This window comes from Terrapene carolina, unplaced genomic scaffold (genome assembly GCF_002925995.2).
Source record: "Terrapene carolina triunguis isolate 2854851 unplaced genomic scaffold, T_m_triunguis-2.0 Scaffold58, whole genome shotgun sequence".
NCBI lineage: Eukaryota > Metazoa > Chordata > Testudines > Emydidae > Terrapene > Terrapene triunguis.
Genome location: NW_020664409.1, coordinates 15516650 through 15535705, shown reverse-complemented (window position 1 = coordinate 15535705; position 19056 = coordinate 15516650). Strand labels below are relative to the sequence as shown.

The 19056-nt window shown below is 40.2% G+C and overlaps 1 protein-coding gene across 1 annotated transcript in view; it reads left to right on the top strand.

Annotated features, from left to right (window-relative positions):
* The window catches only part of ZNF236 (zinc finger protein 236), a 195418-nt gene that overhangs the window by 126924 nt on the left and 49438 nt on the right, over nt 1-19056 (top strand). Inside the window, exons 23-27 of the mRNA XM_024212120.2 lie at nt 534-899; nt 2894-3039; nt 6231-6474; nt 8455-8634; nt 13888-14043. Of these exons, the coding sequence (XP_024067888.1) occupies nt 534-899; nt 2894-3039; nt 6231-6474; nt 8455-8634; nt 13888-14043 (1092 nt within the window). The remainder of the gene's footprint in view (nt 1-533; nt 900-2893; nt 3040-6230; nt 6475-8454; nt 8635-13887; nt 14044-19056) is intronic.

Sequence of the window (19056 nt, the reverse complement as noted above, 5' to 3'; positions counted from 1 at the left end):
CACCTCTCCTCTACACCTTTCCACTCTTTCCCCTACTGTTCAAAGTGCTTCACCAGGTACAAGTGGAATGGGCCAGAGTCATTCTCATAGCTCCAACATGGCCACGACATATATAGTATCCTTACCTCATGCCTATGGCAGTCTGTCCACCAATCACCATGCAGTTGACTCCAAACTTCTTGCAGGATGAAGGCCAAATTCTCCATTTGAATTTGGAACTTTTCCATCTGAAGGCATGGTTCCTTCATGGTTCCAGGATCTGGAAATAATCTATTGAGAGGATGTAAAGGAGATTCTTTTAAAAGGCAGACATACAACAACTCATTATACTTACCTACATAAATGGAAAAGATTCTGGACTTGGTGTGAGACCAAACATATCTCAGCTTTTTTGAAATGTCCAATATCTTTTTAACAATACTGCAAATTGAACTTCCTTTTCATATTTGTTTAGAACTCTGACTGTTTACACTGTTATACAGTCCTGGTAATTATTGATTATTTCTTCGTTTGCTCTCTCTTTTGTTGTCCAGGTCAGAAGCTCTTCAGTTGTCATGTATGCAGTAATTCTTTTTCTACCAAAGGGAGTCTAAAAGTGCATATGCGTCTGCATACAGGAGCAAAGCCATTTAAGTGTCCACACTGTGACTTACGGTTTCGTACTTCAGGACGCAGAAAAACGCACATACAGTGTCACTATAAACCAGAAACCAAGAGGGTCAGGAAGCCTGTTACCCGTACATCTGCTGAGGGATTACAACCAGTGAATCTTCTTAATTCTTCCACGACAGACCCCAATGTTTTTATCATGAATAACTCTGTTCTGACAGGTCAATTTGATCAAAATTTGCTTCAGCAAGGACTTGTGAGCCAGGCGATCCTTCCTGCTTCTATGTCAGGTAAAAATGAATATTTTCATTTGGGTTTAGTTAGCCAAAATACTAAGCTCTGATTTCTGTTAGAGAAAGTTTACAGACATATGCCAAATTGTAGTTCTTATTCAGATAAGACTTCCACTGAAGCAATTATTTGACTCTTCCTCATAAAGTGGTGCTTTCAGGGGTGAAGGTGGTGCTTTCAGCAGCGAAGATATCATGTAGTCTGTCTATTAAGGATTCATTATTCTCAGGGGAGTAGAGAACATATTCAAATTATGATTTAAAAAAACAAAAGCGCTTCATGTTGTTGTGATATTGCAGTAGTGCTGTACACAAAGATGTGGACAATATAGATGAAATAGAAGCCTAATTTAGAGATTCCACATTCTGGTTTATTTTAATTAAATTCTGTTGCTCTTTCCTGTAAAATAAGAGAAAATTAGTGTTTTATGTACACCGTTCATTTTAAAAAATATTTTTTAACCTTAAGCATTAGGTTATAAAGAAAGGAAAATTCATTTACGTTAGTTGTGGATATGAAGAAAGCATTTAAAATACAGAACTTTAAAATGCACAGATCCCTCCCTACAGTTAATTGTTCAAAGCAAAAATTAACAAAAATATTACAGTGAGCAATGCAGAAGAAATTAACATAAGTATAGGATAATATTTTCATAAGCAACTTAGACCCTTAGGAGTCTAAGTCTTAGTGAAAATAAATGATGTTAGCATCCTAAGCATTTTTGAAAATGAGACTTAGGCATCTAATGCACTTTTGAAAATTTTGCCCATTAAACCTTCTTTATAGGCAAGGATTTATCACAAATTTACTTCCATTTTCTTAAATGCTTACATATCCATCAAGTTGTAACCCCCATCGTTCTAGCCTGTCTGGTTGGATCTTAGCCTGTTACGTAGAACTCGGTGAAACTGACTGGTTTCAGTTCACACAATATTGGTAAAAATTAATTGGCAGGTTCAATTTGTGGGAATTTTACATCCTTTTGAGTTTTGCTTGAGCGGAAAGAGGGGCCTTCAGAATATTCATATACCTCAGAATGGGGTAATGAACCTTTTAAGCCTGTGGTTCTCAAACTTTTGTACTGGTGACCCCTTTCACATAGCAAGCCTCTGAGTGCAACCCCCCCATTCTAAATTAAAAACACTTTTTTATATATTTAACACCATTATAAATGCTGGATGCAAAGCGGGGTTTGGGGTGGAGGCTGATATCTCGCGACCCCCCATGAAATAACCTCACGACCCCTGGGTGCTGCAGGTTGCCCAGTACTCCACAGGTATTTCCTGTAGATGTAGTGGGAGCAAATTTATCTTTCTGGCAGCACAAAGATTGAAAATAGGAAAAGCAGGACAGATGGCAGTCCATCTCATCTGGCTGTTAAAATGGTTCTTATGTGACTTGTGAAAGGACATTTTTTATTTATTGTATAGTTTTTAAAGGATATATCCAGTATTGAATGGAATAGCCTTCTAAATTATAACAGTTTAACACAGGTCAGATTTGAAGTCTTTACATGTATTTAAATTCTTCCCACACAAGCATTTATTGGGACATAGGTGGAACTTTGAACTACAGTGTTGCTGTAGTCTGGGTAAACTTCGTATGTGCATGCATATTCAAACTTTATGGTACAAACATTTGTGAATGTGTGTTTTACGTTCAGAGAGGGTGTACGTTCAAAAAGTGAAAATATTGAAATATTTGGACCTTTGTGTCTAGAAATCCAAAGTCATTCTGAAACTATTCTACTTTATGAAAGAAGCTGGTCACTGCTTAAATACTTTGATTTTTTCCCCTCTAAATGCATTATGCACATTTGTTTTAAATTTAAAAAATGGAGCACTGACTACTTGAATCTAATTTATTTTTCTTGGTTCACAGAATTGCAAATGCTTAGATATTTCAGAATGATTTCGTTTAAAAAAAAAACTGGATAAAAAGGAGACCAATAATGATAAAGAAAAAATTATAATATGACTATTTTCTTTGGTAGCTGGAGGTGACTTAACTGTGTCCTTGACAGATGGTAGCTTGGCCACCCTTGAAGGCATACAGTTACAGCTTGCTACTAATCTGGTTGGACAGAATGTTCAAATTTCTGGAATAGATGCTGCCAGTATTAACAACATCACATTACAGGTAGGTTACTGTTAATTTCTATTAATAAGAGTGGATGGAGTGTTGTGTGTAGACTACCTGTGCCCTGGCAGAGGCCTATTGACTTCACTGCACTGTACAGGGTGTAATGAATCCATGTTGTACAGTATTAACAATATTTTGTTTGTATATATGAGTGTGTGTTGAAAATAAAACTTAGGGTTTCTGGTTTTCAGTGGCCTTTTTTCTGAAGATTTTATGCAAATTATTACTTGCTTTTTATCCGTTAAAAACATTGGTTTTCCAAAGCATTTTAGTTCAAATTTTCCTCCTGTTTACAGTCTTTCACCAAATGCTCTCCCTCTTAATGCAGGAAAACTGCATTATATCAGCACCCTCCATCTCTAGATTTGTTATTTATTTTTTTGACAACAAAATTGTGAACATAATCCAGCAGAAATGTTTGTTTAAAAAAAGGAAGAGAAAATTCTTGGCTTCAGCCACTTTTCAGTGCTTACTCTGAACGCACTGTGGGGAAAAATGGACTTGGTGTAGTTTTATTGGTTTTAAACATACAACAAGAACTCCCATATGTAAATCTGAATTACATATACTTAAATACAGTGTGTATATAAATAAACTAGGGCTGTCGATTAATCGCAGTTAACTCACGTGATTTACCCCCAAAAATTATCATACTGTTAAACAATAGAATACCAATTGAAATGTATTAAATATTTTGGATGTTTTTCTACATTTTCAAATATATTGATTTCAATTACAACACAGAATATAAAGTGTACAGTGCTCACTTTATATGATTTTTTTATTACAAATATTTCCACTGTAAAAATAATAAACAAAATACTATTTATTTTTCAGTTCACCTCAGACAAGTACTGTAGAGCAATCTCTTTATCGTGAAAGTGTAACTTACAAATGTAGCTTTTTTTGGTTACATAACTGCACTCAAAAACAAAACAATGTAAAACTTCAGAGGCTACAAGTCCACTCAGTCCTACTTCTTGTTCAACCGATCGCTAAGACAAACAAGTTTGTTTATATTTACGGGAGATACTGCTGCCTGCTTCTTATTTACATTGTCACCTGAAAGTGAGAACGGACATTCGCATGGCACTTTTGTAGCCAGCATTGCAAGGTATTTACGTGCCAGATATGCTAAACCAGGGGCCGGGCCAGTTTATTTACCTGCTGACGCGGCAGGTTCGTCCGATCGCAGCCCCCACTGGCCGCGGTTTGCCGTCCCGGGCCAATGGGGGCGGCGGGAAGCGGTGCGGGCGAACGATGTGCTGGCCGTGGCTTCCCGCCGTCCCTATTGGCCCGGGACGGCGAACCGTGGCCAGTGGGGGCCGCGATCGGCTGAACCTGCCACGTCAGCAGGTAAATAAACTGGCCCGGCCTGCCAGGGTGCTTACCCTGGCGAGCCGCGTGCCAAACGTTGCCGACCCCTGTGCTAAACATTTGTATGCTGCTTCATGTTTGGCCACCATTCCAGAGGACATGCTTCCATGCTGATGATGCTCGTTAAAAAATAATGCATTAATTAAATTTATGACTGAACTCCTTGGGTGAGAATTGTATGTCTCCTCTTCTGTTGTACTCGCATTCTACCATATATTTCATGTTATAGCAGTCTCAGATGACACACCACATGTTGTTTTAAGAACACTTTCAAAGAAGGTACATCAATGTGAGATTTCTAAAAATATCTAGAGCACTCGACCCAAGGTTTAAGAATCTGAAGTGCTGTCCAAAATCTGAGAGGGACGAGGTGTGGAGCATGCTTTCAGAAGTCTTAAAAGAGCAACACTCAGATGCGGAAACTACAGAACGCGGAAAAAGAAAATCAATCTTCTTCTGGTGGCATCTGGCTCAGATGATGAAAATGAACATTCTCGGTCCACACTGCTTTGGATCGTTATCGAGCGGAACCTATGGTCAGCATGGATGCATGTCCTCTGGAATGGTGGTTGAACCATGAAGTGACATATGAATCCTTAGCACATCTGGCACATAAATATTTTGTGACACCGGCTACAACAGTGCTATGTGAACCCCTGTTCTCACTTTCAGGTGACATTGTAAACAAGAAGCGGGCAGCATTATCTCCTGCAAATTGTAACCAAACTTGTTTGTTTGAGCGAATGGTTGAAGTAGGACTGAGTGGACTCATAGGCTCTAAAGTTTTACATTGTTTGTTTTATTTTTGAATGCAGTTTTTTTGTACATAATTCTACATTTGTAGGTTCAACTTTCGTGATAAAGAGATTGCACTACAGTACTTGTCTTAGGTGAATTGAAAAATACTATCTTCTTTTACACTACAAATATTTGTAATAAATATAAAGTGAGCACGGTACACTTTGTAGTCTATGTTGTAATTGAAAGCAATATATTGAAAATGTAGAAAACATCCAAAAGTATTTAAATAAATGATATTCTATTATTGTTTAACAGCGCAATTAATCGCAATTAATCTTCTTAATCACACGATTAATTGCAATTAATCGCTTGATAGCCCTAAAATATATATATATATATATATATATAAAAAAGTAAATTTTGAAAGTTATCTAAGATACCAATTTATAAAGCTTGAGGGTGGATGTACATAATTTAATAAAACACAAAAGTAAGTATATAACTCTAGCAAGGGTGGAAAAATAAGTTATTCCCACTGTCAGTCCACCCTTTTCCTCTGCTCCCTTTCACCTTCTCTGTCAAAGGACTGAGGAAAGTGACCTGAAGGCAATTCAGAGGAAATACCGAGTTCCAACAAGCAGAACATCCTGCAACTAGTCCCCTCATGTTTTAGTCTAATGATTGTTACAATTGCTCAAACTTGCTGATCTCAATTGCTGTGGCAGACCTGGAGAAAGAGGCACTCTCTTAGCCAGGGCCCAAACCATTTATGACTTCAGTAGTTCATAGGCAACTCTTTGAATTGCATTAAAAACAAATAGGAAGCCAAGGTAATTGCTGAGTAACTGGTGTTACATTTTTTTTAATCCTATTTCATTGCTTAACAAGTCATCAGCTGCATTCTTCACCAGATTTCATAAGCGACCTGTAAGTATAGCAAGGTCCAGATCAAAAGGAAAGGTTCATGTCTAAAAAGGCAGAGGGAATTAAAGGCATTTTAAGGCTGTCACCTGGAATTCTGGTTTTATATTAACTTTTACTTATCCATATCTGACTCTCTTGGTTTTCAGATTGATCCCAGTATTTTACAGCAGACACTACAGCAGAGTAACTTACTTGCCCAGCATCTAACTGGGGATCCCAGTATGGCTTCACAGAACAACTCCCTCCAGACAACAGATAGCACGGTGCCAGCTAATGTGGTTATCCAGCCCATATCAGGCTTGTCTTTACAGCCAACAGTTACATCTTCAGCTAATATGACGATAGGGCCACTGTCTGAGCAAGACTCTGTGTTAACAACTAACAGTAATGGTAAGAAGTGTTAATAGCCCCTTTTCTCTTGCCTTTTATATTTTTTTGGCCATAATTCTTAAATCATTTATGGATGGAAATCTTCGTATTGGTTAACTTGCTCTTAGCCCTCTGGACTTCATTAAATAAATAAATTTATATTGATATTAAATGTGTTGCTGCTTTAAGTTTGATGATAAAATACACAACTCCATAAAGAGAGTTCTGTTTGTACAACATAAACATCTGGGGCCTGATTTTTAAAAATTTACTCGTATTTTCCAGGCACACTTTGACCTCTAATTTTGTGATTGTATTTGCAAATTAGTTACCTAAATGTTAACAGTAGTTTCATCAACAATACTAGTTTGAGAAAACATAGAGGCTGCGTAGCTAAGCACATAACCGAGGAAATCCCAGAATTAGGGTTACAGGTAGAGCTGGCTAAAAAATGGAATTTCTGTCACATAGAAAATGAGATTTCAAAATTTGTTTCCATTCTGAATTGGGGTGAAAAGTTGAAATCTCAGAATTTTTCATGAAATGAAATATGCTGAAACATTTCATTTTGATGTTATCAAAACATTTAGTTTCAATAAGGTAAAAACTTTCAAACTTTGTTTTGATTTGTTGTATTTTAATGTATAATAATATAAAAGTTGAAACAAAATGTTTTGACCTGATCAAAACTAGCCATTTGAACTTTATTTCATCAAAGTTTTCACAAAATTTATATCTTCCCACAAAACATTTCAATTTTATTTTTGATGGAAATCTTTTCTGTTGGAAAATTTTCAACCAGCTTTAGTGACAACTTATCTGATTGACTGTGTGTTTTGAAGTCTACACGATCACATACTTTTTCTCATGTAATACACATTTTTTTCTATAACTTTAGAACTGCATGTTTAGCCTCAGTAATTAAACTGATAAGAACAGATTTAAAAATTGTATTAAAGCTAATGTTAAAATTATATAATACACAGGTTGAGAAAAGATTGTACATCTGGGTATAGTGCTTGGATTATCCACAAATACAAAGTTTGTTTAAAAACTCATAAGATCCATATAGTATATAATCTGAAATAACCGAAATTTAGATAAATGTAATGATACAGTTTAGATATTAGAATCCGAATATTCGGGTATATCGCTCAGGAAAAGTTATACAGAGAGTTGGTTGTAGAACGCAAATAAATAAATGAGTGTAGATTGTCCCTCAGTAACTGTATTATCCTGTATAAACTAAAAGCATAGAATGAAAACAGCCAAAGTAACCTTTTAGCTATATGCAATGTAACCTCATTTGATTTGGAATGTTAGTTAGTAGTTGTTAAGTACTGTTTATACGCAAAGTGTAGTTCTTCTTGAAGGTTCGTGACAAATTTTGGAAAAATAAGTCTGATTTTCCCCAGTATATTCAAAGTCATGTCTTAGTGAGGGTGGTTTCCCTATCAAACTACAACTTTGTACCTCCAGTTGCTTTGATACAGCTGTTGAGGTTAGTGTGCGTGGTTTTTCACTCTTTTTTTTCATTCTCAAAAAAAGCCCAGCTGTTTTGTTTTATTTTTGAAAATTCAAGCAATCTCTTAGCAAAGAACAGCCTAGAAAACATTGGTGAAAGCTTTTGAAATTGGAAAAATTGAAAATGGGGTTTAGAACAGAGGTACTGAAACTATAGCTGTCATTAGCTGTCCAGCTACAATAAAATAAGCTTAGCATTGTATCTTGCAGAGTTGTATTTTTATATAATTATACATGTGGACTGTAACTTGCAGCACAAAGCCTGGTTACCAAAAAGATCTAAAAGTTTAGGAAAGTAAAGATTGGTTATCGACAATGTTTTATTCAAAACGCAACTTTAAACAGCTTAGTATTGTTGTAAAGACCAGGATTTCATTGGTTGTTTAAAAAAAATATTTGTAAAGATCTGTATTAATTATACAAAAAAAAGTACTGTCATGTATTTTTTTTTTTCCCCCCTCCCAACTTATATTTTAGGTGCACAGGATCTCTCTCAAGTGATGACCTCACAGGGTATGGTGTCCACTTCGAATGGTCAGCATGAGATAACATTGACCATAAATAACTCAAGTTTGAGTCAAGTTCTAGCTCATGCTGCTGGTTCCACCACTACAAACTCATCAGGAAGCCCGCAAGAAATTACCCTCACTATATCTGGTTAGTATTTTTATCACTGGTCAATCATTCTTAGTTCCCATCCAACATGCTAGCTATACAATAACATTTGCTGGATAATTTTATTAGAGGGTGAAATCATTTGTTTCCACTGCCTGCAAGTTTAGCCTAAAGCTATATCTACACTATAGACCTCTGCTGGCTTAGCTATGTTGGTCAGGGATGTGAAGAATGTGATCCCCGACTGACATAGCTATGCTGGAGAAAGTCCCTAGCATAGTCACAGCTCTACTGGACAAAGCTGTGCCTTCACTGATGAATCTTGTTTTGTTTGTGTGAGCTGGTTTTACTCATACCTAGTACAGCTTTGCTGGTATAGCTGTGTGTATGCTAGAAGTGCTTTGCTGGGATAATATACTGTACACCGTTACTCATAAAGCATCCTAGTGCAGACATGGCTTTAGTTGGAAGTATTTTAGATTCTCCAAGGCTAAAGATAGCTTCCCCATATATATATATATTTTTTAAATGTTGAATAGCATTGGTTTGACGATGGTCATGTTAGACTCCGTCCCCTCCTTTATTATATTACTATAGATATTTTGCTTTTTCAGTCTCTGGGTATGTCTGCATTTCAAGCTGGAGGAAAATTTCTACTGGCCTGGAAATATGTATCTCAAACCAACAAGCCTTGCTGCCTAGATAAGATTTCTTCCTCTGGGACAATGTTCTTAAGTTTACGGACAAGTTACCAGAGGAGGCCAGTATTGGAAGAGGGTAACCTGGTGGCTAGGACCTCGCTACAGGCTGCTTTGGATGGTCCAGACTCTGCAGCCCAGAGTCAGAGCATCTGTAATAACAATGTATTGGTGTTCATGCTTCAATCATCGGGTCTTCCACAGGAGGTCCAAGAGACTATTCAGAATCTCCTTTTTGAGGCACCAACCATCGTCTTCACAGTCTCAAGGACTCCATGGTTATGTTTGAAAGCTTTGGGGATTTATACTCCACTCCCTAAAAAGAAGCAATTCCACCCTCAGTCATTCCAGTGCTACGCATCCTTTATGGTTAGGCAACCTGTCTAGGAGGAAAGGGAAAAGTCCTCAGAGCAGATGCCACCATCCTCACTTTTTTGTCTTCAATAAGCTCTTCTAGACCGCCTAGAAATGCCAAGCAATCTATTTGACTGCCTTGTCGAGGACAGCTTTCAAGTTTGCCTAACACCAGTTCCTATCCCTGTTTTTTCCAACAGGTTATCCTATACTAGTACCCATATTACCTAAACAGTGTGGAGTTAGGCTACATCCTCCAGTTTTTTTCTATACCTCTCTCCTGTCCGTCCCCCAATCCCTCTTCAGGGACTACTCTCATGAGGAGGTCCACCCTTGGGAGATCCAGTCTCTCTTCCTGTTGGGAGGTCCAGTCTCTCCTGTTGGGAGCTATAGAAGAGGTCCCTTCTCTCCACAGAAGGAAAGAGTTTTATTCATGCTGCATTCTAATTCCAGAGTCAAAAGGAGGTTGTAGACCCGTATTAGAACTGCCAAGAGCTGAACAAAATATATAAAGAAAACAAAATTTTGCATGGTGACCCTAGCATCCATTATTCCCTTTCTGAGGACTAGTACGCTGCCCTTGAGTTGAGACACACATTTCCATGTGGCTGTCCATCAAAGCCACAGGAGATTTGTAAGATATATGGTAAATGACTCCCATTATCAGGCCACAGTCCTGCCTTTTGACCTATCTGTGGCCCTGAGAGTATTTACAAAATACATGGGGATGGTGGTTGCGTTCCTAAGGAAAACAGGAGTACAAGTATTTCCATATCTGGATGACTGATTGGTGAGAGGTCTCTCCAAGAGCCAGGTAGAATTCCTTGTGTCCAAGATCCAGTCCATCTTTAGAGTTGTGGGATTGCTTATCAATGAAGACAAGTCAGTCTTTCCCCTGTTCAGAGAATATGGTTTATAGGCGTAGTCTTGGATTCTACTGTAGCCAGAGCTTTCCTCCTGCAAACCAGATTCCAGACGATGTTAGTCATTGTATTGGACCTGAAGGTCCATCTAGTCACAACTGTAAGGAACAGCCTCAGATCACTGTATCACATGGCCTCATGTACATATTTGGTTCAGCATGCCGGTGGGTGATCTCAATGTACTCTCCAGTTCATCACTAGATATGCTGGTTCGAATGCCCATAGGAATTGTAGCCACTAAGAATTGGTGGATGGATCCAACAAATGTATATATTGGAGTTCTGTTCATGTCCGCACAACCACATTGACTCTGGTTACAGACACTTCTCTTGGTTGGGAGCCCACCTGAGGAATCTACAGACTCAAGTCTTTGATCTCACTAAGATTTAGCTGTCCACAAAAACATTAGAGAGTTGAGTCATTCATCTTGCCTGTCAGGCTTTTCTCCCCCACATCAAGGAAAAGACTCTTCTTGTCCTTATGGACAACACAGCAGCAATGTTGTATGTGAACTGACAGGAAGGGGCCAGATCAGATCATCAAGAGATGATACAGCATTGGAGTTTTGTATCACCAACACGATTCACCTCAGTGTCCCACCTTGGTGTTCTTTCTGTCCAGATATAGTAAGACTGATTTTTCAAACCTGAGGTGTTCCTCGCATACTCCTGTTTGCAACTCATAACAACAGGAAGTGACATCTATTTTTTTTTTTTTTGGTTCTAGAGCAGATCACATTCAAGGGTTTCTGATAGAAGCTTTCCTATTACTCTGGAAAGACAAGCTAATGTATGCTTACCCTCTGGTTTTGCTCCCTCCCAGAGTGTTGCTTAGAATCAAGCAGGATCATGCTTGTGAGATCCTCATAGCACTGGTGTGACCTTGCCAGCATTGGTTCTCCAGTCTGTTGAGCCTCTCAACTAGGGCTCCTTTTACACTTCCTCCAGAACCAGACCAAATCGCACAGGACTATGGTCACTCGCTTCATCCCAACCCAGATGCTCTTCATCTTGTGACCTGGATGCTTCATGATTAACATCTCAGGAGTTCTGTTCAAAGGATGTACAAAACATCCTCCTGAATAGCAGAAAGCTTTCTGCTATGTACAATTACCTATTTAAGTTCTCCTTAAGAAAAGAGGTTCACCAGACTGGGCTTCTGTATAGCTTGTTCTGGACTATTTTATTTCACCTGAAACAGCATTAGATCTATCAGGATTCACCTAGCCGCGGTCTCCACTTTCCACCCTCCAATTGCTCGTCGCTTGGTTTTCTCCAATCCAATGTCATTCAAATTCTTAAAGGGACTGGACTAGTTATATCCCCAAGCAGGATCCTGTCCCTCTTGGGACTGAAATCTGGTGTTAACAAAGTGGATGGATCCACATTTTGAACCGCTGCTTACCTGTTTGTTACTTCTGTTAGTGAAAGTAGCTTTTTTGATGGCAGTTAACTCCGTGAGAAGGGTGCTAGAGTTACAAGACTCGGTAGCTGGCCCACCTTATACAGTCTTTTACAAGGGCAATCTATACTTAGCCCACAACTGAAAATTCTGACTAAGTTAGTCTCTCACTTCCATTTAATCAAGCAATATACTAACCAAATTTCTTTCCTAAACCCTATTCTCATAAGAGTGAGGAGAGACTGCATACTCCATGAGGGCATTAGCTTTTTACTTGGACAGGACTAGACCATTTAGGTTGTCATCACAAGTGTTTGTGGCATTCGAAGACCGGATGAAAGTTCTTCCAGTCTCCACTCAGAGAATCTCGTCATGAATTTCCTCCTCTATAAGAATGTGCTACAACATTACCAGTGTAACAGATCTGGTGCCTGTACAAGACATTTGTAGAGCTGCAACTTGGTCATGAGTAAAAAGAACAGGAGTACTTGTGGCACCTTAGAGACTAACAAATTTATTTCAGCATAAGCTTTCGTGGGCTACAGCTCACTTCTTCAGATGCATAGAGTGGAACACACAGACTGAAGATATTTATACATACAGAGTCATTGACCACACTAATGTCCATACATACATTGGTCATTAGTGTGTTCCTTTGCACCTCATTATGCCGTATCAACATTCCAGAGATGATGCCAAACTTGGACGAATAGTCCTCCCATTATTGTTCAGGTAGACTCCGATCCCACTTCCAAACTGAACTGCTTGTGTGTCACCTGAAGTGGAATGGACATGTGCAATCACTTGAAGAAAAAATGGTTACTAACCTGTTCTATAACTGTTGTTCTTTGAGAATCATGCACATGTCCATTCCACGACGCCCACCCCCTTCCCCTCTATATTGGAGTCTGTCCAGTAAAAAGGAACTAAGTATTGTTGGGGATGGCTCCATCCTTTATACCATGCACAGCATTATGAGGCAACAGGGGGCACATGCACCACCCTGATGGGTGTCACTAAGGGAAAAATCTCCAGCTGTGGTGCGCTGGGCACACACACCTGTAGTGGAATGACCATGAGCACCATATCTTGAAGAACAACAGTTACAGAACAGGTTAGTTCCCATTTTATCAAAGGACAGATTTTCAACAATTAAGCTCTGGGTCCAGGTACTGGGTCTTATGGCTTCATTAGTACATTTTCATGAGCCTAACTAAATGAGACTTCATGTTTGCTCATTTATATCTAAATATTAGTGAGCTCAGTAGTTAAGTGTACAAAAATTTGTCTGCCTGGTACACCTCTACCTCGATATAACGTGACCCACTATAACACGAATTTGGATATAATGCGGTAAAGCAGTGCTCCGGGCAGGCGGGGCTGTGCACTCCGGTGGATCAAAGCAAGTTCAATATAACGCAGTTTCACCTATAATGTGGTAAGATTTTTTGGCTCACGAGAACAGCGTTATATCGAGGTAGAGGTGTATCTGAAAATCTTCACATGTGCAAACCAATTCTTTATGTTCACAGGCACTAATGAACTGTCTCTTCATTTTCTGATGATTCCCCTTTCTGTAAATCAGTTTCATAATATAGATTTCTTTCAATTACATTTTAATAAATTGAGGAAACTTGCACATTTAGCTGGCATTGTCTTGTGTTTTTGATATGTAATAATACACTTGATACTGCTCCTTTTAAAAATATTCCTACGATAGTGGAGTATACTTTTAAAAAAAAATCCACAATTTCATAATCTTCCTTATTAATATTGCCCCAAGTACAAAATTAATCCTTTTGATTGGATGTACTATTTGTCCTAGTACTGTTTAATGAGAACTTGTTTGTACTAAGTACATTAGCAGAAGAATTGCTCTTCTGGAGTTTCCAGATGTCATAGAAGTAATTTCTGTTTAGGTCAAGATCTTATTCAGCATAATTCTTCTGGAAATAATGAGTTGAATGGGAGTTTACGATTGACAACACCAACAATTAGCAATCAATCAACAGGTGCTACGTTAACTATAAGCAATGATCAACTTCTGTCTCAGGGTACATCACTGAACGCTTCAGGTAAGCACTAATTAATTTCATAAGAGAAATAAAAACTTTCTGTGTGGAAAAATAGTTGCTGGGCCAGTTCAGTAAATCTAAAATGTTAAATTCATTTAGTTCTCTGATTACATAGCCCAAGATTTTGTCTGTTCTCTCTACTGACTCACTCATGTTCATCCCCACAGGACAGGGAGCAAGGGAGAACAAGGGAGTGCATCTAAAACTGGTGCACTGAGATAGTTAAAGGAATAATGCACAGAGGTTTCCTATTAAATTGGAGGTGTTAGGGAACCTGTCATGTGGCCAAGGAACAGTGATAAAGGGGTCATGATTCAAATTTCCCGTAGGACTTGTTATCACATTGTTTTGTAAATATGAAGCAGTTCATACTTCATACTCCTATACGAAAAGTGAAATTTACTGACTGTTTCTGGTGTGGTAGGTCCCTGTTGCTTTCCTTTCCCCTCTCCCTTAGTGGATGCAGGTCCTTTGTAATTATAAGCAGGCAGTTCTTCTTTGAGAGCATCCTTCTGGATGCTCCACTTGAAATACACATGCACCTTCCATTGGAGATTGTTGACAGCAGTGCTGTTTGGCTTGCGCATGCGCTCTACCCATCCTCGTGCCCCAAACTGAGGGCCTATAGGGTTGCAACAGATGAACTGTCCTCAGTTCCTTCTCGGCTGCCGTGGCCAGAGGCAGAGAGTTCAATAGTACTCTCTTGTGCAGATGCCTGCCTCTTAGTTGCTTTTTTAGTTTTATTTTTATAGTTAATCATTTTATTTCTTTTGGGATCTTTTCTACTAGCCGAGGCTTTGGCCTCTTGCTGCCTCCACTTCCCTTTGCACAGGGGTGTCCATTTTCAAGAAGCCTTTTATGTTTTGGGGCATGCTTACATCCCCAGGCTTTAAAATGTTACCTCACTTGCTTGGAGTCCTTCCCAGTTAATGACAGCCACTCCCACTGTATCCGCTGCCTTGGGAATACACGTGTGCCCTTAAAGTGCAAAATCTGCACTAGTTTTAAGAGCCACTGTAGGGAGATTAAACTTCACCTCTTCATGATGGAGTGCTCCCTTCATCTGGGTCCAGGTCCAGAGACCACCCCCCCCCCCATCTTCTAGTAGCTAAGAGGGCAGACAAAAAGTATTAAGTTCCAGCTAGCGGTTCAGAATTTTTATTTTCCCACCCATCCCCAAACTCATTGGTTATGGATGCAGTGAATGAACGACACAGGCAGCACAATTTGAAGACCGTCTTGTGATAAGGCTAATGTTCCATGAGCGCATAAATATTTTGGTCAGAAGAGCTATTCAGTTGCCATCCTGCCACCCTGTAGTTCGGAGCTTAGAGATCAGTTTCAGGCAATTGTTGCAGAAGAGCATCTATCCAGAACAGCTTTACATTCCTCTCTTGATGCCGCTGGCAAGTGCTGTTAAATCCATCTCTACAGCTCTAATCATGTGTCAAGTCTCATGGTTGCAGTCCTCTGGAATTCCATGTGAAGTCCAAAACATTGTAGAGGACCTCTCCTTTGATCGTCTGAAATTATTTTGCAAGTTCTCTGATAAGTCTCTGCATTCTCTGAAGGACTCAGGGCAACCTTTCATTTGCTGGGCATAAATACACTTGCAAACGAGGAGATTTAGTCAGCCTCAGACAGTGCAGAGATCCTGATCAGCTCAGTTTCCCACCTATCACAGCACCTCAGAAGCACCTAAAAAGAAACCCTGAATGCAGAGGGGGAAATTCTCAACTGCTGCACCTGGATTGACGCAGCAGCCACCATCAACAAAGTATTTGTTTTGACTCCTTGGTTGAGAGTCACAAACACCTCTGCGATCCAGAATTGCTGCTGTATTATTCTGCCCTTTCCTTCCTCCCAACTTCTGGGGATTGTCTCCCCCATTTCTGAACCTCATGCGAGCAGATTTCTTCTGATAGATGGCTCTTAGAGGTTATAACATTGGGGAACCTCATTCTCTTGCATTCTCTGCCTCCCTTCCCTGTCCCTTTTCAGGAATCCATCTCATGAACCTCTTCTGACGCGAGAGGTTCTCTCCCTTCACCGCATAGGAGCCATGGAGCAAGTTCCGACTTAACATAGAGGAAGAGATCTATTCCAATTACTTCCTGATTTCCAAAAAGAAGAGTAGGTGGAAACCAATTCTAGATCTCAGCATGCTGAATACCTTCATCACGGTACAGAGATTCATGATGGTTCAGAGATTCAACACTAGCTGCTATCATTCCATCCCTAGATTCAGGAGACTGTTTTGTGACCCTTGACCTTCAGGACATGTACTTTCATGTCACAATACGGCCCTCTCACAAGAGAGCCTTACACTTCTTCAGTATCGACCACTGTCAGTATCGAGTCGTCCTTTGCAGCCCATCTGCTCTGCACCCAGCGTGTTTACAAAAGTTATGATGGTAGTTGCCTCACAGCTTTGCCAATGGGGAGTAATTTGTTTCCCCTATTTCAATAGCTAGCTTCTCAAGGAATGTTCCTATGTTGAAGTACAAACTGCTGTAAAGAAAGCTATGTCTCTCTTCCACATATTTCACCTTCACCTCGGTACTGCAAAATGGACCCCTGTGACTTCTATGGAGGATGGAATCATAGGGGCCACTCTCGATGCCATGCCTACCAGAGGACAGGTTTCTCTATCTGACATATTTAATAGCTCAAGTCCAAATGAGCCCCCACACCATTGCCAGATTGTGCCTGCAGCTCTTCGGGCATGTGGCAGTGTGTACTTTGTCATGTTACATGTCTGCTTACATATATCCTGCTTCAAAGCCTGGCTCAGGACAGTTTATACCGTCCCAGCAGAGAGAGTTAGAACAAGTTGCTCTTTATTCCCAGCCGTGTGCTAGTCTCTCTTGAATGGTGGAAGAATCTGGACAAGGTATGCTCAGGGATTCCCTTCAGTTATCCGCCTCCTACTGTCACAATAGTTTTGGATGCATCCACCGGAGAATGGGAGACTCATCTATGGGACCATGTTATCCCATGCAGATAGTCCACCCAGGAGTTTACATATCAACTTTCTGGAGCTCAGGGCAGTACAATCTGCTTACCAGTATGATAGAAGGTCATTCTGTTTGTCTAATGACAAACAGGGTCAGTATGTACAACATAAATCAACAAGGGGTTGAGATCCCCTTTTCTGTGTTCTGAGGCACTCAGGTAATAGAACTGGTGTATAGTCCACCATACCTGTATCTCAACAGATCATTTTTACAGCTGCCAAAACAATATTGCCGATGACCTCAGCCAACACTTCACCTCAGATCACAAGTAGGAAGTTGAGAGATCCATACTAAAGCAGATTTTCCTTACCTGGCATCTTCCAAACAATAGACCTTTTTTTCCAGTACTGCCAATCGCATATGTGCAAAATTCTGTTCGAGAAGAGCTCTCAGTCACCATTCTCTAGGGACACCTTTTTTCCTTTCCTGGTCAAAGAGTCTTCCATATACCTTCCCTTCCAATGCTGCTAATCTTCAGCGTTCTAAACAAATAGAACAAAGCCATGGTAATTTTGATTGCACCAACCTGGCCAAGACAGGTATGGTTTCCTTCCCTTCTTTATCTCTCTTCCCAGCCAGCCATCACTTAGGATTTGGGGAACATTTGTCACCCCAGCTTGGACGCTCTCTGGCTCAAGACTTGGTACCTAGATGGCTTTTGGGATTAGAACTCTCCTGTTCCAGAGAGATGAAGTCTTTTTGAACAGCAGAAAATAATCTACAGTAACTCCTCGCTTAACGTTGTAGTCATGTTCCTGAAAAATGCGACTTTAAGCGAAACGATGTTAAGTGAATCCAATTTCCCCATAAGAATTAACCCCCCCTATTTACATTAAGTTCCAGGGAATTTTTTTTCACCAGACAAAGGACTAATATATATATAAAACACACACACACACACCCCATAAGTTTTAAACAAACAATTTAATACTGTACACAGCAATGATGTTTGTGAAGCTTGGTGGAGGTGGTGGAATCAGAGGGTGGGATATTTCCCAGGGGAATGCCTTACTGCTAAATGATGAACTAGCACTCGGCTGAGCCCTGGCTGTTGTTAATGTAGCCTCACACTCTACAAGGCAGCACAAATGGAGGGAAGGGAGACAGCATGGCAGACAGACACGCACCCTGTGTGTGAGAGAGATGCTCATTGCCCCTTTAAGTATGTTGACCCCACTCTAAGTACATTGTCTTTTTAAGTAGATCAGCAAGTTGAGACAGCAGCTGCTGCCAGCAAGCTCCCTCCATCCTGAGCCCTGTCCTGTCTCAGATGTCCCTGTTCTATAGAGATGGGGTGAGCAGGTGGGAGGGGGACACCGTGACATTAGCCCCCCTCTTACCTCCCTCCCTGCACAGCAAGCAGGAGGCTCCTGGGAGCAGCTCCAAGGCAGAGGGCAGGAGCAGCACATGGCAGTGGGGGGAGGGACAGCTGAACTGCTGGCAATTGATAGCCTGCTGGACAGCTGCTGCACAGGGATCTTCTGGTAGCGGGGAGCTGATAGAGGGGCAGCCGTCCACCCTAGTTCCAATCCCCCAGCTGCAATGGGCTGCTCTTTCTGTAAGCAGTGGACAAAGCAGGCGGCTGCCAAACAACGTTATAAGGGAGCATTGTGCATCTTTAAACGAGCATGTTCTCTAATTGATCAGCAGCGTAACAACGAAACAATGTTAACCGGGACGACTTTAAGTGAGGCATTACTGTACCATGAATTACCTTCAGAAATGGAAGCGATTTTACCACTGGTGCACTTACCATCGCCTCTCTGTTGATTCTCCATCTTGGAGATTTTGGAATACCTATACACTCTGAAGAAAGGAGGTCTCTCGTTAAGCTCCATTCAAGTCCACCTAGCAGTCATCACAGAATTTAATTCTCCTGTGGAAGGTTTTTCAGTATTTGCTCGTCCTTCAGCTTCCAGATTCGTCAAAGTGTTATCAACCCTCTTCCTGAGTGTGAACATGGGGTTTGAACTTAGTTCTTAATTTTCTAATGAAA